General features: G+C 38.3%; 2 protein-coding genes across 2 annotated transcripts; both read right to left on the reverse strand.

The window, feature by feature from the left end:
• Positions 1 to 5,388: 5,388 nt before the first annotated feature.
• On the reverse strand, positions 5,389 to 7,960 carry LOC116730924 (oocyte zinc finger protein XlCOF6.1-like). Its single transcript, XM_032580498.1, has 2 exons — positions 7,289 to 7,960; positions 5,389 to 6,042 (listed from the first exon to the last, which is right to left on the reverse strand). Exons 1-2 carry the CDS (start codon positions 7,908 to 7,910, stop codon positions 5,477 to 5,479), a joined length of 1,188 nt encoding a protein of 395 aa, XP_032436389.1. The 5' UTR covers positions 7,911 to 7,960; the 3' UTR covers positions 5,389 to 5,476.
• Positions 7,961 to 17,699: 9,739 nt separating this feature from the next.
• Positions 17,700 to 27,394, reverse strand: LOC116730900 (zinc finger protein 850-like; the record flags this gene model as incomplete). The annotated part of the gene is made up of 2 exons (XM_032580460.1): positions 17,700 to 19,239; positions 26,730 to 27,394. Coding segments are annotated over 2 exons (2,034 nt in total), but the record flags the coding sequence as incomplete, so codon positions are not given.
• Positions 27,395 to 27,606: the final 212 nt, after the last annotated feature.

Raw genomic sequence — 27,606 nt, forward strand, 5'->3', positions numbered from 1 at the left:
AGTTTGTATTTTTTCTTTTTTAGCTCTGAGGATTGAAGGTGGTGCGTTTGGCCCAGATGGTGGCGCCCCCTGTTGCTGTGGCTGTCCCGTGATCAACATAAATCGATTGAGGGAAATCCAACGAGTGTGTGACGTGTCAAGAAAATCCGAGCTCATCCCACTTCCCCATGCTGGAGATTTTAGTTTAACAGTAATAATAAATAAAGTTATCTTTAAAATGAATCACTCAAGTGACATCTAGGCCCAACAGTAGACTTAAGTGTCAATAAAATAAATCTGGTTGTGTGTGTTGTTTTTGTCTCATGCAAACTTTGCTTTAATTCTACGTTTTTCTATCTAATCATAAGAAATCATAGTCAGTCAGAGAGAGTCATTAAACAAGAAGAGCAGGTTTCCTGGAAAAAGAGGAAGTAAGTTTCCAGCCTGCAGATTTATAAAAATAGCTGAGACTATTCCTTATTTTAAAGCATGAAAGTTTAAAGAATGAAATCTAAACATTTTGAGTAATTTGATAAGATTCAAAGTAAAATACTTATATTAATATTGGTTTACTTGTAATAATACTTACAGTTACATTTGTGGGAACACTTACAAGAAAAACAAGTAACTGTAACTTTGGCATCAAATAATTAGAATCATGGATTATTCTTGGTTTCTTTTCAGAAAAACATATGTAATAACTCACATTAAGATTATTATAAGGATAATTAATAAGTTATGGTTATAAAATCATAAATGAATGATAAATCAGAGAAGCTGAAGAAAATAAATGTGATATAAGTTATGGTTATAAAATTATAAATGAATGCTAAATCAGAGAAGCTAAAGAAAATAAATGTGATAAATGTGATTTTGACATTGAACTTGAAATGGTGTAAAAGGTGTAACTGCAATTAAACATCACTGATATGCTGGAGGTAGATGGTAGGTGAAAGGTGAAAGGAAGGGAAAAAGGGGAACTAACAGGAGAGCAGAGATGATCAACGCCTTAATTAGAGAAAAGGTCGTGCAGGCAAGAGACATAGCAGGTTGAGCAACCCTGAGACATTAGCACAGACATCAGGACATAATGTCTGTAAGACAGTGATGGATATGAGATCATCTGTCTAAGCAGTCAACCAATGAAACAAGCACAGCAACAGTGCTAGTCAATGCAAACGCACCAAAAGGGTGGATAAACCCTATAAAAGGTGGGTGCAAAAGAGGAACCGTTCGTTGGATCCTCCGGGCAGCTTCGAGCCAAGAGATGGACAAAGAACTCTGCAGCTGAAGAAGAGCCGGGGCCACAGAGCTGAAGACTGTCCTGCTCATGGGGACCAACCCGTCAGCCCCGCAACTTGTGGCTTTGAATCGCACTTCTCTCATCGGCTGGGTTCAGACCCCAAAGACAAAGATGAAGACAAAGGCAAAGACAAAGAAGAAGAACTGGTGCCTTTTTTCCTGCCAGCACCAAGTCCTGTGTGACCTCACCATCCATGCGGAGAAGAAGCTCATCAGACCTACAGAGATTCCTGCCTTCGCCGATCAACATCTTCCTCCTGCTGCAACATCTTCATCATCATCAGGCCAGGTCTGGGGTTCGAAACGCCAAACTCCGTCCGTCTCTCTCAAAGGTTCCCTTTTTTAGTTCTCAGTATCAGCAGTAGGGAAAGATAGACTAGATGATTGATTTTACTTATTTGATTATTTCTGCTACTGAATTAAGCTGTACTGACCCTTGCAAAAATGCCTTACTAATAAAATATTTAGCATAAAGAAAATCTAAAAGATGTTATGGACATTCAGTTAATGAGTCGCCTTAAAGTTCTTTGATGGTTGTAAAATAGCTATGATGTTTGATTCTGAAGAGGAAGAAGTGGAAAATGTTTTTAGGTTGCTGGTAGCCCATATGAAAAACATCATCCTTGGGACTCGCCCGAGTTACTAAAACCTACCTGGTTCAATAACAAATGCAAGTTGTAAAATAGAGAACGAGCGACCGTTAACAGGTGTGCTCTGTGAAACTAGTTGGCTGTAGGCTGCTCAGTCTGGCTAATTCACAGGGGGAAGAAGGGTGGGACACCTGGATGTAGGCCGTCAGAAAACCAGGCGAATCGTTTCTCGAAACCAGCTTAAACAGAGTTTACTTCAGTTCTGGACAGGGTAAATCCCAGCAGATTTAGGAAACTCAATTAACCCGTTAGAAGGAGAGCTGGTAGCACATCTCCCCTCTCGGAAGAGGAAGTACGAGAGTGAGAGAGTAGAGACAGAAAGGAGGGGGGGGGGTGTTTCCTCACAGTAAAGCCACAAGATTTAAGTCACGGATTTTAAATTATTTATTATCAGAAGCCAAGATGGCTATTTATTTAACTCAACGTGATAAGATGCAGGCTGGACCTCATTTGAGTATTATTGATGTGTGGAAGATTAACGTGAAAGCCAGACTGAGGCTGGAGTTTTGCTTTTACAAAGCTACCGGGAACCTCAAAGAGTTTGTGGACCTGTGGGGGTTTGAAAACAGACTGTGCTCCATTTCAGAACAGAACGAATTAGAATATAACAAATTATTATTATAAATGTAAATTATTGTGCTGCTGATTGTTTGATTTGATTTTTATTGTTTAATAAATGTGTTAAAAATCAAAAAAAAAATCTTTTTGTTTTATGGCGGTTGGCAAACAACTTTCAGGTGCATTACCGCCACCTTCTGGACTGGAGTATGAACAAGATGTCTAATCCCTATAATCTCCCTATTAGACCTGTTTTTCTAAGAAAACTAAACACGGAATTAAAAACCACATCTCCAGATGATTTTTGTAGCAGATCTCTAATATTTAATTTAACTTTATTCCTATTTAACTCTTCTACTAATTCCTCTCTTTCTAGATTATATTTATTACATTCCATAAAAATATGTATAACTGTTTCCAACTTTCCACAAAAATTACATAACCCCGTACTATGTTTATTTATTATTTTCAAAGTACTATTTAGCCCTACATGTCCAAATCTTAACCTAGATATAATATCTTCCTCTTGTTTATTCCTATTTTCCTTTCTACACTCCCCCACGTTTTTTTGAATACTATAATAAAACCTTGCCTTCTTTTCACCCTCCCATTGTTCCTGCCACTTCTTCTTGTAAAATATTTTACTTATACTCCTTATCTCGTTTTTACTATACTTAACTTCCAATTCAATTTCACTTCTCTTACTCGCACTCTTTGCAAATGTATCTGCTAATTCATTTCCAACTATTCCGGTATGAGCCGGAATCCAAATAAACTTAACAGTCATCATGCTTTCAGGATTGTTCAAAGTTTAGAATTTAGTAAAGAAAACTTAAATTTCATAAGCCTTTTGATATTCAAAACTCTTATGGCGTTTCTAATGAATGCTTGTTCATCGTACCACAATTTAAAATGTTGGAAACACAGCTGCAAAAATAAAGTGCTCAAAATTAATGTACTTGTGTCAAATGTTTTTTCTTAATAATTATTATAATTAATCATAATCATAAAGTAACTTTTTTTGGAGTAAATAACACTTGAAAGTGTTAAATCAACACTAACAAAGTGGTACATTTTGTTCTTGGATCAGTGTTATCCATTATATGGATGAACCCTGTTTTGTGAGTTAAATAAGTAACTCTGATAAAGTGTTAAAATTTTAACTATATTGAAAGTGTTAATTTAACTCTGAAGAGTGTGGACTATATAAACACTGAAAAAGTGTTAAAATCCACTCTGTGGGAGTTAAATTAACACTGGGCTTTTTGCTGTGATCCTAGGTAAGTCCTGTTTGGTGGAAAATATAGTTAATTGTTTCCTAACAACAGACACAGAGGAGTTCACTGTCTCCCTTATTTTCACCGTTTTATTAATGAAAAAGGTGGTCAATTTGTCACAGGCCTCAGAGGAGAAACATTTACAGTTAACAGAAGAAGGTGGATTTGTCAATCTGTCAACAATCAAGAACAGAGCACGAGAGTTGTTGGCAGAGGTTGAGATGACATTTGGAAGAAAAACAAAAACTCTTGCATTTCTCAGTTTATCTTTGAAGATATCTAAATGGGTTTGTACTTTAGTTTTACGCCACCGACGTTCTGCTTTCCGGGACTCTTTTTGTCATTTTTCTAACTGACTCAAAATTTCTCCAAGGTGGTTTACGTTTCCCAGAGATTACTTTTGTAGTAACAGGAGCAATGGTGTCAATAACCTTCTGAATTTTAAAAATAAACTTGTCTGTTAAATCACTCAGAGAAGTACAGGAGTGTATAGCAGTTGAAGGAACAGCCTGAATAAATTGATCGGCAGTAGTTTCTGTAATGCATCTTTTTGAAATAACTTGTGTATGGTTGTCTTTTTGAGCAGGGCAGACTGATAGAAGCTGCTACACAATCGGCGCCATCGGACTTCTGACTAACAGCAGGCAAGGCAGGTTTGGTGCCTTGCTCAAGGACTCAACAACTGAGATGGATGTGGGGAGTTTGAACCGGCAACCCATCAGTTACAGGAACCACAGTGGCTACAACAAGTTTAGCTGTAGTACCACCATCTACTGGGTTCAAGTATGAGGAACAACATACACTAAAGGAAAACTCAAAACTTTTAATCTTCAATGAAATGTTACACTGTAACTTCTTTCTAAAATACATATAAATACACATAAAAATTGTTTCAACATAAATGCATGCAGCAAAAAAGAGCAAAATATTACAGCTAAAACTAGAGAAAAAAAGCAAAATATTAAAAATAATCACATGTACTTTGTGCAATCAATGCATGAAAATTAGTTTGTGGTGAATCTTGCATTTTCTTTAAAGTACAAATGAGTTTTCTTTCATTTGAAAAGATTTTAATTAGGTAGAGTAAAACTGGTCACAATAATTTGAAAGAAATCTCATTTTACTTTAAAGACAAAACTATCACAAATACTTTTTTTGCAGATGTTTTGAAAACACTCAATTCTGTACATTCTATTGTTGATTTAAAAACTACAAAAATAAACCCCACAAACTCTCTCTATGGTACAGAATAATACAAATCAATCCCTCAAGTCCAATCATGTGAGAATGTTCTGGAAGGGAGTCCATGTCCGGTCAAACTCTGTTAATGCATGAAATAGTCAGTGGGCCCCCAAGCCTCTTCATCTATCAGCATCAGTACTGGCACTCCTCAGGGCTGTGTGCTGAGCCCTCTGCTCTTCATGTTGTACACACACAACATACAGTTTGACATAAACAGTATTTTAATACAATAACATACAGTTTATCATTGTTGTTTTTTGATAAAGAATATACCAAAAAGAACAAGAAAGCATCTCTGAAGGAAAATGTGTCATGGTTGCACATCTCCAAGTATCCAAATGATCACATTTAACAAATACAACAATTTTCAGCTTTATAGACATGAAACCCCTCTAGTCTTTCATTCTAGTTTTAAACCAAATCAGTTCTATAGTGAACCTCAACATAGAACATGTATGGAAAATACTTCTACTGCTTTTCACCAGTGTGACGCCTCAAGTGGTGAATTAAACTCACCTTGTGACGAAAACTTTTTCCACAATTCACACATGAAAACGGCTTTTCATCAGTGTGAATCATCATGTGCTGAGTTAAACTAAGTTTTTGACTAAAACTTTTTCCACAGGTCACACATGAAAACGGCTTTTCACCAGTGTGAATCATCATGTGCTGAGTTAAACTAAGTTTTTGACTAAAACTTTTTCCACAATTGCCACATGAAAACGGCTTTTCACCAGTGTGAATCATCATGTGCTTAGTTAAGTCCTGTTTTTGACAAAATCTTTTTCCACAGGTCACACATGAAAACGGCTTTTCACCAGTGTGAATCATCATGTGCCGAGTTAAATGCTGTTTTCGACTAAAACCTTTTCCACAGGTCACACATGAAAATGGCTTTTCACCAGTGTGAATCATCATGTGCTGAGTTAAACTAAGTTTTTGACTAAAACTTTTTCCACAGGTCACACATGAAAATGGCTTTTCACCAGTGTGAGTCATTATGTGCAGAGTTAAATGCTGTTTGTGACTAAAACCTTTTCCACAATTCACACATGAAAACGGCTTTTCACCAGTGTGAATCATCATGTGCCGAGTTAACTGCTGTTTATGACAAAAACCGTTTCCACAGGTCACACATGAAAATGGCTTTTCACCAGTGTGAATCATCATGTGCCGAGTTAAATCCTGTTTTTGACTAAAACTTTTTCCACAGTTCACACACACACACATATATATATATATGATTAAATAACCCAGTGTTTTTAAAAAAAAAATCCAATTAATAATTAATTGACTTCTAACAGAATTTATTTCCTAAAAGATTTATCATAGAAAATCCTATTTTCTCTCTATTTAGCATTGAATTTAAGTGCTGACGTTCCTCTGAATACTTATTACATTCTAATAAAACATGTTCCACTGTTTCCATCTATTTACAATATTTACAAGTCCCTATTTCATGTTTCCCTATTCTGAAAAGAGAACTATTAAGACCAGTATGACCAATTCTAAGTCGAGATAAGACTACCTCTTCTTTCCGTCTTCCATTCATACAACTCTTAACTCCCACAGTCTTTTAAATCCGTAGTTGCCGTTCCATTCATGTTGAACTTTAGGAGGAGAGACAGTTTTTACATGAAGAAGCTGGTGTTTATTTAGATATGCTTGAATTTGTTAAGTATGACCTAATGTCACTCTAAAGTGAACCTCTGTGTGTGTGTAAGAGCAAACAGTAGTTTTATTCTTTCCTTATAGCTCTTACTGTGAGTTCAACACAAGATTGTTCTGAAGACCCGTCCATTCATTAGAGATGTAAACATTGTTCAGACACGGATGCTACGGATTTTTACATTTCAGTAACCAAGAAGTAAAATCAGAAAAAATATGTGAGGGGATGATTTAAAGTTCACAGCTGTATAAAATGCTTCTTATCTCCTTAAACTGAGACACTTCCCACAGGTCACACACAGGACGTCTATCATGTGTGAATTCTCACGTGTTTTTTTAAACGACTTCTTCGACTGAAGGTTTTTCCACAGGTGCTACATGGAAACGGCCTCTCACCTGTGTGAATTCGCATGTGAACTGTCAAATGGCCTTTCTGACTGTAACTTTTTCCACATGTCAGACATGAAAATGGCTTCTCACCTGTGTGAGTTCTCATGTGATCAGTTAGGTGACCTTTGTGGCTGTAACTTTTCCCACAGGTCACGCATGAAAAAGGTCGGTCACCCGTGTGACTTCTCATGTGAAGCGTTACTTGACTTCTTTGACTGAAACTTTTACCGCAGGTCACACATGAGAAAGGCTTCTCGCCCGTGTGGATTCTCAGGTGCTGCTTCAGATTGCTTTTTAGATTAAAAGATTTATCACAAGCGTTGCACGGAAACGGTTTCTCACCTGTGTGAATTCTCATGTGATCCGTCAACTTATGTTTGAGAGTGAAACTTTTTCCACAGGTCAGACATGAGAAGGGCTTTTCGCCTGTGTGGATTCTCAGGTGATTGTTCACAATACTTTCTCGACTGAAACATTTTCCACAAAACTTGCATGAGAAAGGCTTCTCACCTGTGTGCGTTCTCATGTGGTAGATCAAGTGAGTCTTTTGAGAAAACAATTTATCACACATCGTACATGAATACAGATTTTTATCTTTGTGCGTTTTCTTCTGCTCTTTTTGTTTTAATTTGTCAGAATTGTTATCATACCCTCTGGTTTTCTGACATCTGTTATTTTGTTTCGGTTCTTCATCGCTGCTTATTTCTGTGTCTTCATCATTGCTTTCTTCCTGATTTCGGTCCTCAGCATCACAGCCGTCCCGAGAGACGACTTGCTCCCTGTTTGGTTCGGGTTCACTGCAGCTTATTTCTACACTGGTAGGAGATGCAGGAAAGGTTTTCATCTCCTGCTTCTTCACCACAAGTTGTTCTTCATCCTGATTGATGCAGAGCTCATTCTCAATTCATCAATACATAAAAATAATTTGAACATAAAAAGACAGTAATCTAAATGCGCAGCAGAAAAGAGCCAATAATTACAGCTTTAAACTTCCAGATTATGTTTTTTGAGAAGTGGTTTAACTTGAATTGAATACTTTAACAAGAGCAGTTTCAGTACTGTGATGTTGGCAGAAGCCTGATTGATGGACATCAAAACAGTTGTTCAGGGCTAGAAAACCTTTTATCTGTTGAAAAATAATTTTTTCTAATATTTTAGCCAAAAAAAGGTACATTTGATATTGGTTGATGATTGCTTAGAATGGATGAGTCTAGATTACGTTTTTTGAGAAGTGGTTTATCCACCGCAGTCTTTAAAGCCTGAGGGAAGACTCCAGAGGAGAGTGACTTATTAATTTTTTGTAAAAGATCAGGAGCAAAAACATCGGAGACCTTTAGGAATAAACTTGTGGGTATAAAGTCAAGGGAACAGATGGATGACTTTAATCAGTTTCATGAGAAAGGTTTGTTATTTATTTAACACCTGTGTGGGGCATGGGCATTATTCTTTTCAATGTATGTCTATTTAACACATATTTTACACATTTGTGGTAAGTAAAAAGAGTAATCCATTGTATTTTCATTAATATGTTTCATACTAATCACATGATCCATATCAAGTAAATGTTAGTTTTTAAAAAATCCAGCTAATTACAGAATTAGGCTCTAAATCTTGCCTCATTTTTTCAGTCATTGAACGATTTTGCCTGCCACCTGAAGGCAAAGTTACATACAAACAGGTACTGAAGTTGACGAAGAAATATTCAGTGACCTCCTTAGACAAGGCAATGTGGTACTGACAGTTTTCTGCTATGATGGTGAGATACCAAAGCAAATTAAATCAACTGTTATACAGATTTTACCAAAGAATGTCACTGATGTCTATTGTCTCTTTCTTCAGAGTTCTCAGAATGGTCATCTGCTTCTGAGTCTGACTCGAGCTTCGACTCAAATGCATCAACATCAACAATACTAATGGATGAGATACCACACAAGAAGCAAAAACCTGAGAATCCTAATAACTCAGTGTCTGCTAAGAATGTAACAATATTTTTTGTCTGCTAACACATCTAGTTAGTACCTAGATATATCTGAAGATAGTTGACTGTTCAGAGTACTCATAAAGTTCTGATATTATATCTGAAAACTTTTATAAATTTGTCCTCAGGCTATGACCAAGAAACGGCCTCGCTGTTACTTCTCTTACATCTCCTTCCACCGCAACCAGGAGGACAGAAGTCTCCAAAAATCAGTGCAAGTGATGCAGTTGAGAGACTTGTTGTCTTTCATAAGGTAATTGAAATTTAAAATATGCAAAATTATCTGTCTATTTCCTTTTATAGACATGCATAAATACAGATGTTTGAATGACAGCTTTGAAGATGTCTGGGCATACTTACATTTATTTTGGATGTAACGTGTATCGTAAAGCTGTGTAATGAAGGTCTTCATTACTGGTCAGGATAATACTTTAATTATGTGTAAATGATAATGAGACGGGTACAAATAGATTGACGTATTTTATTGGGTGTTTTATACAGGGCATCTCAGTGGGTATTGAGGGTGTCCTGGGGGGAATAATATAAATGAAGTAGGTATGGTAATTATGAAATGTAGTACAAATGTTTGTAGATTATGGCTTACCTCTGTCTGTAGGGTGTTCAGGCGAAAAGAGTCCGGGGGCCTGAACACCTGATAAAGATTCTGGAAGAGACCAAGTGCAGATGGAAGAGGGGGAACAAAGCCTGAGGCATTTTAGAAGTGATGAATAAATTAATATTTATAGGAGGGTAGTTTTAGATAGTAAATGAGTATGTAACCATGAAGAATGTGTGTTATTTATGTGTTGAAGATTGGTTCTTTTGTTAAGTTGTTTGGTGTATATGTGGTTTGTTCTACCCTGTCTTTTGAGAAGTGTGTTAATTGGTGCCGCCCAGGATTACAAAGCCTGCATGTTGGCCACATGATAGGAGTAATAGGTGCGGGTGCTGCGACACCTCATGACCATGTAAGCAGGAATGTCATCTTTGTTAAATGTTGGAGATTAAAACACCTGGTTGGTTGCACTACCCCTGCCTCCAGACTCCTATTTCAGCCTCCCGCTAAGGGCCATCCTAACAAGTGGTGTCAGAAGTTTGGGGCCGGAGTCACACGGTGGAGTTGAGGATGACAAAGGACAGGGAAAGGCGGAAACAAGATCAACAGCTGGAGCCTGATGAGGGAGCGACGGCATCTGCTGATCAGGTGGGCGTGGCACCCAGTAACCCTGAGAAGATTGAAGAGTTGGCAGATTTGGTGAAAGCACTTATTCAGTCTCAATCAGTGCGGGACCAACAGCTGGCAAAAGACGCTTCCCGTCAAGAGCACAGATGGAAGTCGGTGCAGCACCAGTTTCACCAAATTCAGCAGCAGGTGAATGACCTGAGGCAGGAGGCTGACGGGGACCGGCTACAGCCTGGATCACTGCAGCCTCAGGATGAGATGGACGATCTAGGAGACGGAACAAGTCAACATTCTTGGCGTGTCGGGCCGGAGAGGGATTTCGGCATGCACAGAGAACCTAAGCTACATCCTCTTCTACCGGATGACGACATCGAACATTTCTTGACTACTTTTGAACGAATGGCTCAAGTCTGCTGATGGCCGAGAGAGGAATGGGCGATTCGGCTAATTCCCCTATTGACTGGTAAGGCACGAAGTGCTTATGTCTTGATGGATTTTGCTGACTCCGAAGACTATGATAATGTCAAAGCGGCCATATTGCGGAAGTATGACATTACAGCGGAAACCTATCGTCGACGTTTCCGGTCTTTGAACATTCTCTCTGGTGAGACTCCACAAGAACTATATGTGCGCCTTAAAGAACTGTTTTTTAAATGGGTTAAACCAGACAAAGCAACGGTGAAAGAAATTTCTGAGACAATGATCCTGGAACAATTCCTGCGGATGGTGAACCCGGAACTGGAGGTGTGGCTTCGGGAGCATGACCCAAAGACAGCAGAGAAAGCGGCACAGTTGGCGGAGGTCTTCACGGCGGCTAGACGAGGGACAAAACGTAGTACCTTCGGCCGGGACTCGAACTTTGCCCATGCCAGTAAGTCCGTTGGGGATGAATGGGGTGGTGGTCAGTCGGAGAGTAGAGACATTTCTAGTGGTAGGCACTTTGTTTCGAATAAATACAAACCTGAATATAAACCTGATTCGGTTAAGAATGCCCCTTTTCGTTCTGCCAAACGAGACATAAGATGCTACTTATGTAATGGACTGGGCCATACCCAGTATTTCTGTCCCCGTACGAATCAATCGAAGCCATCTCTGTTTTGCACAGTTCCTAGACCTACAAAATCTGTTCTTCATAATGCTGCTTGTACTGCACCTGTTCTCATTAATGGTCAGAGGGAAACAGCTTTGCTGGATACAGGGGGGTTTCAGACTGTGGTTTTGTCTTCTTTAATACCTAGAGAAAGGTGGACTGGGGATAAATGTTACATAAGCTGCATACATGGGGATAAACATGAATATCCATTAGCTGACATTTATTTGACTGTGGGGGGGCACACATTTTTTATGTCAGTAGCTCTTGCAGCAATGCTGCCGTATGCGGTTATTCTGGGTAATGATGTCCCCATTATTGCAGATCTCATTCAGCAGGCAGAACTGCATCCTCCCAAACTGGTACCCACACAACCAGAAAATTTTCCCCCACAGGACGTGACTGGGGCTCTTTTAAAGCAAACCATGGAGTACCCAAGTAAAAGGACGCCAATAGGGCACAATATGGTCACCACAAGGGCTCAGAGTGCTCAGAACACTTTGAGAGAGTTACCATTTTTTGAAGAAATGTGGGAAATGGGACCAGTTAAACCTTATAAAACCAGGGCTGCAAGGAGGAGGGAAAAAATGAGAGGTTCTGTCAAACAAACAGATAACATTGTTAAACCATTGCACCTATTAGATGTTGATCTTCCAGTTAGTGTGGGTGAGCTTCAGCGGCAGGATCCAACTTTAAAAGGTTGGTTTGAGAAGGTCACACAGGTGGAAGGAAAAGCACAGGGCTCTGCAGGCTTTCTGGAGGATGCTACATACGTCATAAAAGGGGGAATTTTGTACCAGTGTAAAGGGGAAGTAGAGTCCCTAGCATTACCACAACAATTCAGAGAGAGAGTAATGGATCTGGGACACACAGTTCCGTGGGCGGGACATATGGGATTCCAGAAAACACTGTGTAGAATTGCCAGACGATTTGTGTGGCCGGGAATGTATACTCAAATATCACACTTCTGTAAGTCCTGTGTAACATGTCAACTTACTTCAGGGAAGAAGATTTCTCAGGCCCATCTTCAGCCCCTACCAATTATTGGTACTCCTTTTGAGAGGATAGGGATGGATGTAGTTGGTCCCTTAGAGAGAAGTTCAGCGGGTAACAAGTACATCCTGGTTATATGCGATTATGCAACTCGCTATCCTGAAGTTTTTCCCCTGAGGTGTGTGAAAGCCAGAAACGTTGCCAACTGCCTGATACAACTGTTCTCCAGAGTAGGGATACCGAAAGAGGTTTTGACAGACTGTGGCACAAACTTTATGTCTAAGCTGTTACAACAGGTCTATAAGTTGCTAGGAGTGAAGGGAATTAAGACCACCCCCTATCATCCTCAAACGGACGGGCTTGTTGAGAGATACAACCAGACTTTAAAGAACATGCTGCGCAAGTTTGTTTCTACTACAGGAGCAGATTGGGACCAGTGGTTGCCCTATTTGCTGTTTGCCTACAGAGAGATCCCGCAGGCTTCGACTGGATTTTCACCGTTTGAACTGCTCTATGGACGCCAAGTGAGAGGACCATTGGACCTCCTGAAGGACTACTGGGAACGTCCCGAATCAGCGGAGGAGAACATCGTGGCATATGTGGTCAAGATGCGACAGAGGTTGGAGGAAATGACAGCTCTGGCACAGGAGAGCATGCAGACGGCACAACAGAACCAGAAAAAATGGTATGACCAGAAATCCAAAGAGAGGGTCCTGAAACCGGGACAGCAGGTCCTGTTGCTGCTACCAACCTCAGATAACAAGCTGCTTACCAAATGGCATGGCCCATATGTAGTGACGCGACAAGTGGGTAAGGTCACATATGAACTGTTTATGCCTGACAGAGTGAAAAAACATCAGACATTTCATGTGAACTTACTGAAAGAATTTCAGGTACGTCGGAGATCAGGGCAGCAGTTTTTGATTTGTGATGTTCAAGATGAGGAGGTGAAGGAGAAGTTTTTGCCCTCCACCGAAACACAGCTCTGTGTGATTGATCTGTCTCATTTGCTTGCAGCCCAACAGGAGGAGGTTGCAGCTCTGCTGGATCCTGAACTCTTTTCAGAGGTTCCGGGTTTTACAGACCTGGTACAACATAATGTCTGTCTCAAGAAGGATTCTCCAGCTCGACGAAAGAGCTATAGGATTCCGGAGCGGTTGGTGCCGGAGTTGGAGAAAGAGATCAATTTTATGTTGGAACTTGGCATCATTGAAATATCAACCAGTGAATGGTGCAGCCCTGTGGTTCTGGTACCCAAAAAAGACGGTTCACTGAGATTTTGTATTGACTTTCGTTACCTGAATTCTCTGTCTCAGTTTGATCCATATCCTATGCCCAGAATAGATGACCTGTTGGAAAGAGTTGGGGGAGCGCAATACATTACTACACTGGACTTAAGTAAAGGATATTGGCAGGTGGCGCTGGCATCGGAGGCCCGCAAGCTGACTGCATTCAGGACACTATTTGGTATGTATCATTTTAAAGTGATGCCATTTGGTCTTCAGGGAGCGCCTGCCACTTTTCAAAGACTTATGGACCATGTCTTGAGAGATGTCTCAGGCTTTTCAGCAGCTTACTTGGACGATGTGGTGGTGTTCAGTCACACATGGGAGGACCACATGTTACATTTACAACAAGTGTTAGGATGCATCAGAGCAGCTGGACTGACCATCAACCCTCAGAAATGTGCCATTGCCCAGAGAGAGGTGGCCTATTTAGGCTACATCATTGGTTTTGGCAAGATTAGGCCACAGGTGGGGAAAGTGGAGGCGGTTCGTACTTTCCCTGTACCTACAACAAAGAAGAAAGTGAGGAGCTTCTTGGGTTTGGTCGGGTGGTACAGGAAGTTTATTCCTCGGTTTGCTGAACGAGGAATAACATAACTGTTATTTAACAGTTATGTTAAATAACTTGACAATAACTTGACAAAGAGTAAGTCTCCAAATAAGATTCAATGGACTGAGGAATGCAGCAAAGCTTTTGAAGATCTTAAAAATGCAATCTGTACAGACTCTGTTTTGCATACTCCTGATTTTGAAAAGTCTTTTACATTGCAGACAGATGCTTCGGGAGTGGGTCTTGGGGCAGTTTTGTTGCAGGAAGTGGATGGAGAGCTGAAGCCGGTGGTGTTTCTGAGCCGCAGGCTTCTGGACAGAGAAACCAGATATTCGACGGTGGAGAAGGAATGTCTAGCGATGAAGTGGGCCATCGACTCCTTGAGATACTACCTGCTGGGACGGCATTTCGTCCTGGAAACAGACCACCGGGCCCTCCAGTGGTTGAATCGGATGAAAGATGCAAATGCACGGATTGCTGGATGGTACCTTGCTCTGCAACCGTATAACTTCACTGTATGTTATAAGGCTGGAAAAACCAACACTGCAGCTGACTGTTTATCCAGGATTCCTGAAAGTTAAGGTACTGGGAGCTTATGGAGAGGGGGGAGGAAATGTAATGAAGGTCTTCATTACTGGTCAGGATAATACTTTTTCAACCTGGTTGGTTGCACCACCCCTGCCTCCAGACTCCTATTTCAGCCTCCCGCTAAGGGCCATCCTAACAAGCTGTATGTTTTGTTTCTTATGTTTGGTGTATATCTTTTTAATTTTAGTCATGCTGCAGTTTAGACGAGCATCTCCGGGGTCAACAGGGTCTGCAGCCATACCTCCTTGCTGTTGGGCGTCAGAGAAGCAAGATTGACAGCTTCTACATCGTCATGGATAAGTGCCTCATCCCATGCCAGACAAACGGTTCTCTTGGAGCATTTGATGAGCTATTCAAAGCACATTTTGTGAACATTGTCTTTTCTCCTATTCTCACTATGGGTATGACGATATATTTGAAGCATTTGATTGTTGAACACCATAGACTCTTTAAGTTCTTATATTCACATCGAAATTTGATACCTAAGCATCATTTTATGATCCACTATCCATCTTCCATTAGGAAAATAGGTCCATTGTTACATATGTGGTCTATGAGGTTTGAGGCTAAACACAAAATGTTTAAAGAATATTTTAAAAACTTTTAAAATATAACCAAATCACTTACAAAAAAGCATCAGATGGCCACAGTTTATCATTGGGAAACAATAAGTATTAAAGAAAATGAGCATGGGCCTCTCAAACCATTTTCACTTAAAGATGAAGATGTGGTCAACAAAGAAATGCTTCAAATGATTTCATCAGGAGATGTTTTCTCCACCAGCTGGGTTAGAGTTGAGGGTGTTGAATACAGACCAGGACTTGCTGTTTGCAGCACAATTCAAGATGAGATGCCAGTGTTTTGTCAGATAAGTGATGTACTTTTAGTTGACCATACCTTTCTTTTGTTACCTAAACAGCTATTAACAGAAACATTTGATGATCATCATCATGCTTTCAGGATTGTTCAAAGTGAAGAATTTAGTAAAGAAAACTTAAATTTCATAAGCCTATTGATATTCAAAACTCTTATGGCGTTTCTAATGAATGCTTGTTCATCGCACCACAATTTAAAATGTTGGAAACACAGCTGCAAAAATAAAGTGTTCAAAATTAATGTACTTGTGTCAAATGTTTTTTCTTAATAATTATTATAATTAATCATAATCATAAAGTAACTTTTTTTGGAGTAAATAACACTTGAAAGTGTTAAATCAACACTAAAAGTGGTACATTTTGTTCTTGGATCAGTGTTATCCATTATATGGATGAACCCTGTTTTGTGAGTTAAATAAGTAACTCTGATAAAGTGTTAAAATTTTAACTATATTGAAAGTGTTAATTTAACTCTGAAGAGTGTGGACTATATAAACACTGAAAAAGTGTTAAAATCCACTCTGTGGGAGTTAAATTAACACTGGGCTTTTTGCTGTGATCCTAGGTAAGTCCTGTTTGGTGGAAAATATAGTTAATTGTTTCCTAACAACAGACACAGAGGAGTTCACTGTCTCCCTTATTTTCACCGTTTTATTAATGAAAAAGGTGGTCAATTTGTCACAGGCCTCAGAGGAGAAAAATTTACAGTTAACAGAAGAAGGTGGATTTGTCAATCTGTCAACAATCAAGAACAGAGCACGAGAGTTGTTGGCAGAGGTAGAGATGACATTTGGAAAAAAAAACCTTGCATTTCTCAGTTTATCTTTGAAGATATCTAAATGGGTTTGTAGTTTAGTTTTACGCCACCGACGTTCTGCTTTCCGGGACTCTTTTTGTCATTTTTCTAACTGACTCAAAATTTCTCCAAGGTGGTTTACGTTTCCCAGAGATTACTTTTGTAGTAACAGGAGCAATGGTGTCAATAACCTTCTGAATTGTAAAAATAAACTTGTCTGTTAAATCACTCAGAGAAGTACAGGAGTGTATAGCAGTTGAAGGAACAGCCTGAATAAATCGATCGGCAGTAGTTTCTGTAATGCATCTTTTTGAAATAACTTGTGTATGGTTGTCTTTTTGAGCAGGGCAGACTGATAGAAGCTGCTACACAATCGGCGCCATCGGACCTTTGACTAACAGCAGGCAAGGCAGGTTTGGTGCCTTGCTCAAGGACTCAACAACTGAGATGGATGTGGGGAGTTTGAACCGGCAACCCATCAGTTACAGGAACCACAGTGGCTACAACCAGTTTAGCTGTAGTACCACCATCTACTGGGTTCAAGTAGGCACAACATACACTAAAGAAAAACTCAAAACTTTTAATCTTCAATGAAATGTTACACTGTAACTTCTTTCTAAAATACATATATAAATACACATAAAAATTGTTTCAACATAAATGCATGCAGCAAAAAAGAGCAAAATATTACAGCTAAAACTAGAGAAAAAAAGCAAAATATTAAAAATAATTACATGTACTTTGTGCAATCAATGCATGAAAATTAGTTTGTGGTGAATCTTGCATTTTCTTTAAAGTACAAATGCGTTTTCTTTCATTTGAAAAGATTTTAATTAGGTAGAGTAAAACTGGTCACAATAATTTGAAAGAAATCTCATTTTACTTTAAAGACAAAACTATCACAAATACTTTTTTTGCAGATGTTTTGAAAATACTCAATTCTGTACATTCTATTGTTGATTTTAAAAACTACAAAAATAAACCCCACAAACTTTCTCTATGGTACAGAATAATACAAATCAATCCCTCAAGTCCAATCATGTGAGAATGTTCTGGAAGGGAGTCCATGTCCGGTCAAACTCTGTTAATGCATGAAATAGTCAGTGGGCCCCCAAGCCTCTTCATCTATCAGCATCAGTACTGGCACTCCTCAGGGCTGTGTGCTGAGCCCTCTGCTCTTCATGTTGTACACACACAACATACAGTTTGACATAAACAGTATTTTAATACAATAACATACAGTTTAACATTATTGTTTTTTGATACAGAATATACCAGAAAAATAAAACATCTCTGAAGGAAAATGTGTCATGGTTGCACATCTCCAAGAATCCAAATGATCACATTAACAAATACAACGATTTTCAGCTTTATAGACATGAAACCCCTCCAGTCTTTCATTCCAGTTTTAAACCAAATCAGTTCTATAGTGAACCTCAACATAGGACATGTATGGAAAATACTTCTACTGCTTTTCACCTGTGTGACGCCTCAAGTGGTGAATTAAACTCACCTTGTGACGAAAACTTTCTCCACAGGTCACACATGAAAATGGTTTTTCACCAGTGTGAATCATCATGTGCCGAGTTAAATGCTGTTTTCGATTAAAGCACTTTCCACAGATCGCACATGAAAATGGTTTTTCACCAGTGTGAATCATCATGTGCTGAGTTAAACTAAGTTTTTGACTAAAACTTTTTCCACAGGTCACACATGAAAACGGCTTTTCACCAGTGTGAAACATCATGTGCTGAATTAAATGCTGTTTTCGATTAAAGCACTTTCCACAGATCGCACATGAAAAAGGCTTTTCAACTGTGTGAATCCTCATGTGCTGAGTTAAACTAAGTTTTCGACTAAAACCTTTTCCACATTTCACACATGAAAACGGCTTTTCACCAGTGTGAAACATCATGTGCAGAGTTAAATTCTGTTTTTGACTAAAACCTTTTCCACAATTCACACATGAAAATGGTTTTTCACCAGTGTGAATCATCATGTGCTGAGTTAAATTAAGTTTTTGACTAAAACTTTTTCCACAGTTCACACATGAAAACGGCTTTTCACCAGTGTGAATCATCATGTGCTGAGTTAAACTAAGTTTTTGACTAAAACTTTTTCCACAGTTCACACATGAAAACGGCTTTTCACCAGTGTGAATCATCATGTGCAGAGTCAAATGCTGTTTGTGACTAAAACCTTTTCCACAATTCACACATGAAAATGGCTTTTCACCAGTGTGAATCATCATGTGCCGAGTTAAAACCTGTTTGTGACGAAAACCTTTTCCACAGTTCACACATGAAAACGGCTTTTCACTTGTGTGAATCATCATGTGCTGAGTTAAATTAGCTTTTTGACTAAAACTTTTTCCACAGTTCACACATGAAAACGGCTTTTCACCTGTGTGAATCATCATGTGCTGAGTTAAATTACATTTTTTACTAAAACTTTTTCCACAGTTCACACATGAAAATGGCTTTTCACTTGTGTGAATCATCATGTGCTGAGTCAAAAGCTGTTTTCGACTAAAACCTTTTCCACAGTTCACACATGAAAACGGCTTTTCACCAGTGTGAATCATCATGTGCCGAGTTAAATGCTGTTTTTGACTAAAACTTTTTCCACAGTTCACACATGAAAACGGCTTTTCACCAGTGTGAGTCATCATGTGCAGAGTTAAAACCTGTTTGTGACTAAAGCGTTTTCCACAGTTCACACATGAAAACGGCTTTTCACCAATGTGAATCATCATGTGCTGAGTTAAATGCTGTTTTTGACTAAAACATTTTCCACAGTTCACACATGAAAACGGCTTTTCACCCGTATGAGTTCTCATGTGAGCATCAAAAACAGATTTGAAAGCAAAACGCTTTTTACAGATGTCACATGAGAAAGGTTTTCTTCTTTCCTGATTTTGGTTCTCAGCTTCAGCAGCTTCCTGGAAGATGACTTGGTTCCTGTTTGGTTCTGATTCAGTGTGGTCTGTTTGCTCATCAACAGGAACCACCATGCAGGTATCAGTCTCCTGTTTTAATTCAATCTGTTCTTCAGCCTGACTGCAGTAAACTTCTTTCTCTTCCACTTTTATCTGATGATCTTCAGGCTCTTCCTGTTCTTGTTTCACCTGCACAGGTTCTAACTCCTCCTGGTCCAGAGTGGATCTCCTCTCCTGGTTATAAACGTTACACTTCAGGGAATCTGGAGAAGAAAACACAGAAAAAGAGTAATTGTTAACTTTACTGAAGTAAATCGTTTAAGGCAGAAATGAACAAAAATCCATTTGAAAATTCAAGAGCATAGACAGAGATATAGATGAATCGACATATCCAGCTGACATTTGGAGAATTCTCAAATGAACGGATTTTAAACAAATACTATAAATTATATTCAAATTTCATTTTAGTCCACTTTTTTAAAAGCCCTGAGGAACTCCATCCAATCATTCGACTCATGAGCCGATGCACCGCGGTGCTTCATTTGCTCTACTGTGACATCAACTGGACAATATATGTAAAATAGGCAACGTGAAAACAACATGAAGCTTTACAATGAATAAACAAGTTTAAAATGTTTGTGATTCTGATACATAAATTCTGATTAATCTGGTTGTATGAAACAATGGCTGGATCCAAAAGAAAACTAGAAACAAATAGAAAAGAGGGTTGTGATTGGCTTGTTACTCGCTATGTCACCAGGGACAACGATTTATTACTAAAAAATAAAAATTTAACTGTGCTCAGGTTTAGGTGAGTTCTCTGTCTTACCCGCTTCATTACTCAACACATCACTAATGAAAAGTTTGATCTTTGTTATTTGCTTGTCAAACTGGAAAAAATAAACTATAAAAGCAATCTTCAAGTTTTTTGGACATTGAACTTCTTTTATTTATGTAACTGTTTGGTGTATTAGTTGAAAAATGTGTTTACATGTAGTAGCTGTAAATTCCCACTCATATTGGGCCCATGAATGCACCTTTGCCCATAGTCATTGTGCCCTTTTTCCCCCATAGACTATAAATAAACGCCTCATGGACCGCTCTTGCCTATTGTTACTGAAGAGATTTAAGGCGGCCATCTTGGAGCGGTCGACCGTTCCACTCAGCTTTATGTTTAACAGACTCAATGACGTATCAGCGCATTTATCAATCATAACTCGCTAAATACTAAACAGATATTTACCAATTTTTCTGTAAACCTTATTAAAAGGTTAGCAACATTTACAAGGAAATGATTATTAAAGTATTTTTGAATGACTGATATAAGGTTGAGCATATTTAACTATTCTTAGTGGGGAAAACAGAATAGAGTCAGAATAGAATGTGTTGATATTTCTGTATTATGATTATTTTACAAAGCACACAACCAGTCATAATTTTTGTAATATGTTATTTAGTAATATCAATACATATTCATATAAATATACAAACACAAAATAATACAATCAGAGAGAAATAAAGATGCTTAAATAATTATTAATGCTGAATAATATGCATTAAACTACACATATTTATATGGACATGCGTATATACATAATATCTATATAGGTTTTATTCATGTTTTCCAGCTGAGGAGGAGCTTAAGAGAGATTCAGCAGCTGAGATTCATCAGTGCAGTGAATCCGTCTCTCCTTAAAGACATTCCCCACTTCTTCCTCACATGGTCTTTATGAAACCTTCAAAACAAAAACAGGAGCTATTTTACTTTAGACAGAGTGAAAGAATTCCATATAAATAAGAGTCTTTGCCACCTTGTGTGGAATAATCTAAATCAAGGTTAGGGAATATTTAAATCTTTTTAAGATTTACAAAATCTCGGTTAGCCTTCATAGCGGGGCTGAACCCCGGTATTACACTAAGCTGATAGCTAATATTAGCTGTTGTTTTGTCAGTGGACATAAATACAGTATAGTAATATTCTAATCACAAAATATAAACTGTAATATGTCCATCTTACTTGTGAAACGTTATCGTCCGAGATCTCGCGTCATTAGTCTGTCGATCTGAACACAAATATCTGGCAGTGCTGAGGCATCTTCTGCTGTTTTGGTTTAGCCAAGTAGGAGGGACGACCGCTCCAAGATGGCCGCCGTATTTCCTACGCCAGAGCAGCCATGCGGGGTCTACTCATTATATTATGTCTATGCTTTTCCCCACCTTCACTTCCGGTTCACAGCATTGAGGGGCTTATTAGTGCAGATAGGCACCGGGTGTGGCAGCCAAGCTATGAGTGTTGTTGTGTGCAGTTGGATGTCTGTCGGATGAGCGCTGGCGCCGCAGGATCATCAATATATGTGCTGCTGGTAGGATAAATGCATTTTTGATGTGTCACTTATGGCTGGTTCTGTGTAACGTCAGTGTCGCTTTTTATCTTGTTGCTACTAGGCCTGTCACGATAACAAATTTTGCTGAACGATTAATCGTCTCAAAAATTATTGCGATAAACGATAATATTGTTTGAAGACCATTTTACACTGATTTAATGGAAATGACGTAATAATGCATGCGATTTCCTGCCAAAGATAGATACACTTTATTTTCAAAAGAACATTTAACACTGGAACTGATGAACAAAACAAAACAACCAAAACCATAAATAACATGGATTCTCAGTCTCCATTAATAAAAAATCTACTTGAACAAAAATTAAACAACATAAAGCCAAAGTGGAAATAAATACTGCATTCAACCAAAAGAGTGCAGATTATAAAGTCTGTATATCATGTTGCCCTATAGTAATAATTAGATTTAAATAGAGAAGATGGGCACATCGACTACCCGATGCAATAGTTCACACTACACAATCCCCCCCCTCTCCATACGACAATTTTAGAACGTTGATCGTTCTCTAAGATTGTCGCTTGCGATTTCGTAACCGATCATCCTGTAGTGTGTGGTGTGTGCTACTAATTTGGTTTGCAGTTGTTTTAAGTCTCAGACTGCTCCTAGTGTTTGTTCTGGGTTGCTGTGCTTCATTGGGTTTTAAATTAGAATAATAAAGTCTATTTTTAATATTATAAAAGTATGTATAAATAAAATATATTTTGTATACTACTTCTGTTTCATAATTTTAAGCCAGACTTGCCTGGGTACTTTTAATAGGGAGAGCCTAGGCCACTTGATATTATTTGAAACTCCACGTCGTCTGTCACGATCCGGGTTTTCTCATGTGTTACACCTACGTATGAAACATCACCTCAATGCAGCAGTGGCTTGTTGATTGGACTTTTATATGAGGTTTAGTTTGACAGATAATAACACCTCTATTATTGTTTCATGCTGTTTGCTTTGCAAGGCTTTACTAGCTTATATATGCACGTTCCAATTAGTAATTACCTGAGATCATTGGATGAAGCTGAAGTTGGTTTCCGATTCCAGCTTCTGATTCAGGAAATGGCTAAAGGGCGAGTCCACTTAATTTTTCACTACCTTCCACATCTTTAATAGAGTCTAGTTTAAAAACTACAACAGCTAGACTCTTCTGACCTGGACTGGGTTAATCTGCTCTCACAGCAGAATATTTATAACCATGTTTCTGATTTGTGAAACTTCAATAAAGGTTGATTTCACCACTTTTTAATCTCTGTTATAGTATAACTGCTACAATTCCAATACTACCATAACACCTAAACTCTTGAAACCTGGACAAGATTATTTTCAACTAACAGCAGAATATTTAAAACCATCTTTGTGATTTGTGAAACTTTTATCCGATTTGTGGAACTTCAATAAAATGCCATTTTTACCCATCTTTGCATCCAGCTCATATTAAAACTGCTCTAATGCCAAAACTACAACAACTACGTATTTCAAACTTGGACTAGATTATTCTTCTCTAATAGCAGAATATTTTAATTCATGTTTGGGATTTGTGAAACTTCACTAAAGTTTAGATTACTATTCATACTTGTTCCATGCAGTTTTTTAAAATTCCAATTCAATTCTAATTCAAAACCACTTTATTAATCCTAATGGGAAATTAAATGTTGGTGTTACTCATGAATTCTTCCAAGAGTTATTGTAGATGGAGATGGTTGTTGGAAGGAAAGATCTTCTGCAGCCGTCTGTTACATAAAGTTTCACAAATCAGAAAAAAGTTTCACAAATCAGAAAAAAGTTTCACAAATCAGAAAAAAGTTTCACAAATCAGATAAAAGTTTCACAAATCCCAAACATGGATTTAAATATTCTGCTATTAGAGCAGAATAATCCAGTCCAGGTTTTGAAGAGTGTAGTTCTTGCAGTTTTTAAACCAGAGTCTATTAAAGATGCGAAAGGAAGTGAAAAATTAGGTGGAATCGGAAACCAACTTCAGCTTCGTGTAGTTAAAGGAGGAAAAGCCATAAAAAGGTCATTTTATTTCTACATCAATAAGCCATTTTCACAGCGTAATTGTGATTCCTGCGTTCATTTACCGGTTAACAAAACATTTATACGGGAAAAGAACATTTACTAAAATGATCCTCATACAGAAAGGTGCAGACATTTAGACCTTAACCTGCATCCAAACGCTGCTGGTTCCTACCTATTCGGTGTAAGATTATCTGGGGCCTCCGGGAGAAATCCAGCAGTCTGCGATGATCATCCATCTCTTCCTCCGACTTGACGATTATTTCTTTAAACTCTGTGAATGTTTCTTCAGCAGCAGTTAACGGCTCGTTGATAAACTCGTTTAGAGAAACAGTCGAACATTCAACCAAACAGACCATGCGCCATTTTCTTTGTCTTCTTCTTCTTCTTCTTTGGGATTTTATGACTGTCGTTCATTCATGTCATTGCATTACCGCCACCTTGTGGATCTTACGATCATCACATCTAAAGATTTCTCATACAGTGCCAGTTCTCTTTGAAAGACGTAAAATCTTTTCTTCCACTTTATCTGAATAAAACAAATACAATATTAGTATTCCAGTTTTCCACAAATCCAAAGTTAATATTGTCTTCTGATTCGTATCTCCTACATCCCGCAACATGTTTCACAGTTTCTTCACTCCACCAGATCAGAACCTTTCCTATAGTTTCCGTATATCCACAATGATCGCTGCTGCTTTGTTCGGAGTTACCGCTGGTTCCGCCCATCCTGTGGCTTATTGAGAGCCGATCAGCACCGGCTTGTTCACTGAATTGTGCGGTGCTGGTGGTCGAGTGTAAAAGACTTTTACCGGTTTTATCTATTTGATTTTTCTACCGGTATTTTAATAATAGTTTGTATTTTTTTCTTTTTTAGCTCTGAGGATTGAAGGTGGTGCGTTTGGCCCAGATGGTGGCGCCCCCTGTTGCTGTGGCTGTCCCGTGATCAACATAAATCGATTGAGGGAAATCCAACGAGTGTGTGACGTCACGGTGTTTGGTGATTCTTTGCTCGGGAGCCTCCGATCCAGAACCTGTCAGCACCTACCGCCAAGCCTCGGCAACTCAGCTTAGTTTTTCCTAACTTCTTCTCATCTACATAGAGGTATTATTTAATTTTACTGTTTTTATTTTAATAAATTATTATAACTTTGAAACAGCGTCTATTGCAGTTCACTCTAAATTTCCCCTCTCGCTGCTCCTCTTTTTATTCAGACTTGGGAAACCCTAGTTACAGAAGTTAACAGCTGCTAGAAAAAGCAAATTAAAGTAAGATAAATGAGGACATATGAAAATAAGAAATTTAAAATCTAACAAATAGTTAAAAATTGTAATTTATACCATGTGAGTCTTTCTCCTCTACAATGTGGACCGGTACCAGTACTGGACTGATTCTGATCCTTCAAATGATTTTAACATAATTTAGAAGTTGATGTAAAAATAATGTTTGTTTTGGCCACAAAATGATTATGCTCAGCTGCAAACAACAAATCACCAACTACAGCATAGAGCAGCTCATCCATGTAGCAGCTATGTAGCCTGACGTAAAAACATTTTGCTAGACAATGTCAAACATTGAGAAGTTTAAGTTATTGTTATCAAACCTTATCAAACACGGAGTTTTGAAGCCAAAAATACCTGAGAAATATACAGAGCCAACCATGAGAATCAACTCATTTAAAGTTTAAACTCAGGTTCACACAAACACAAAGACCCTATAAATGTTGGGCTGTTGATCTGGACCATTCAAGCTAATTTTCTGTTAGCAGCTTTACAAATCTTTTACATGACATTACCAAGACACATTAAAACAAACCTTTATCTTGGCTTTTTTCTATTCTTCCTTTCTTTTCTCCCTTCCTGAAGGATAAGTCCTTTTTGGAGACATTGTTTTGCTGACTTGTCTTCTGACCGGAGCTTTTCACGTTTGGATGAGGCTCATGTTACCAGCGAAGCGTGCGGTACCTACCGCGGCCACCAGGGACCGCCAAGAGCATATTGTTTCTTTCTATCAATAAAGAAATAATTTCTACATACATTATCAAATATATATATTATTGTAAAAACAAACCACTTAATAGTGACATTGTGTGGTTTTGATATTATGACAGAAATTATTACTAAGAAAAATAAATAAAATCAGCTCCACTGAGGGGGCCCCCTAGTGGCCCTGGGGCCCTTAGCGGCTGCTTAGTTTGCTATGCCTTGTGCCGGCTCTGGCAATCAAAGCAGGAAAATTAATTTGTGGTGAATCTTGCATTTTCCTTAAAGTACAAATCCATTTTATTTCATTTGAAAAGATTTTAATCAGAGTAAAACTGGTTAATATAATTTGAAAGAAAACTCAATCTCATTTTACTTTAAAGACAAAAATATCGCAAATATTTTTTTCCAGATTAAAAAAAAAAAAACACTCAATTCTGTACATTCTAGTTTTGATTTTAAAAACTTTTAAAATAAACCCCACTAACTCTCTCTATGGTACAGAATAATACAAATCAATCCCTCAAGTCCAATCATGTGAGAATGTTCTGGAAGGGAGTCCATGTCCGGTCAAACTCTGTTAATGCATGAAATAGTCAGTGGGCCCCCAAGCCTCTTCATCTATCAGCATCAGTACTGGCACTCCTCAGGGCTGTGTGCTGAGCCCTCTGCTCTTCACGTTGTACACACACAACATACAGTTTGACATAAACAGTAAGTTAATACAATAACATAGTTTATCATTATTGTTTTTTGATACAGAATATACCAAAAAAAAAAAACAAGAAAGCATCTCTGAAGGAAAATGTATCATGGTTGCACTTCTCCAAGTATCCAAATGATCACATTTAACAAATACAACAATTTTCAGCTTTATAGACATGAAACCCCTCCAGTCTTTCATTCTAGTTTTAAACCAAATCAGTTCTATAGTGAACCTCAACATAGAACATGTATGGAAAATACTTCTACTGCTTTTCACCTGTGTGACGCCTCAAGTGGTGAATTAAACTCACCTTGTGACGAAAACTTTCTCCACAGGTCACACATGAAAATGGTTTTTCACCTGTGTGAGTCATCATGTGCTGAGTTAAATGCTGTTTTTGACCAAAACTTTTTCCACAGTTCACACATGAAAATGGTTTTTCACCAGTGTGAATCATCATGTGCTGAGTCAAATGCTGTTTTCGACTAAAACATTTTCCACAGTTCACACATGAAAACGGCTTTTCACCAGTGTGAATCATCATGTGCTTAGTTAAAACCTGTTTGTGACTAAAACTTTTTCCACATTTCACACATGAAAACGGCTTTTCACCAGTGTGAATCATCATGTGCTGAGTTAAATTCTGTTTTTGACTAAAACCTTTTCCACAGTTCACACATGAAAACGGCTTTTCACCTGTGTGAATCATCATGTGCTGAGTTAAAACCTGTTTTTGACTAAAACCTTTTCCACAGCTCACACATGAAAACGGCTTTTCACCTGTGTGAATCATCATGTGCTGAGTTAAAACCTGTTTGTGACTAAAACCTTTTCCACAGGTCACACATGAAAACGGCTTTTCACCAGTGTGAATCATCATGTGCTGAGTTAAATTCTGTTTTTGACTAAAACCTTTTCCACAGCTCACACATGAAAACGGCTTTTCACCTGTGTGAATCATCATGTGCCGAGTTAAAACCTGTTTGTGACTAAAACCTTTTCCACAGGTCACACATGAAAACGGCTTTTCACCTGTGTGAATCATCATATGCTTAGTTAAATGCTGTTTGTGACTAAAACTTTTTCCACAGGTCACACATGAAAACGGCTTTTCACCAGTGTGAATCATCATATGCCGAGTTAAATGCTGCTTGTGACTAAAAC

This window comes from Xiphophorus hellerii, chromosome 13, assembly GCF_003331165.1.
Source record: "Xiphophorus hellerii strain 12219 chromosome 13, Xiphophorus_hellerii-4.1, whole genome shotgun sequence".
NCBI lineage: Eukaryota > Metazoa > Chordata > Actinopteri > Cyprinodontiformes > Poeciliidae > Xiphophorus > Xiphophorus hellerii.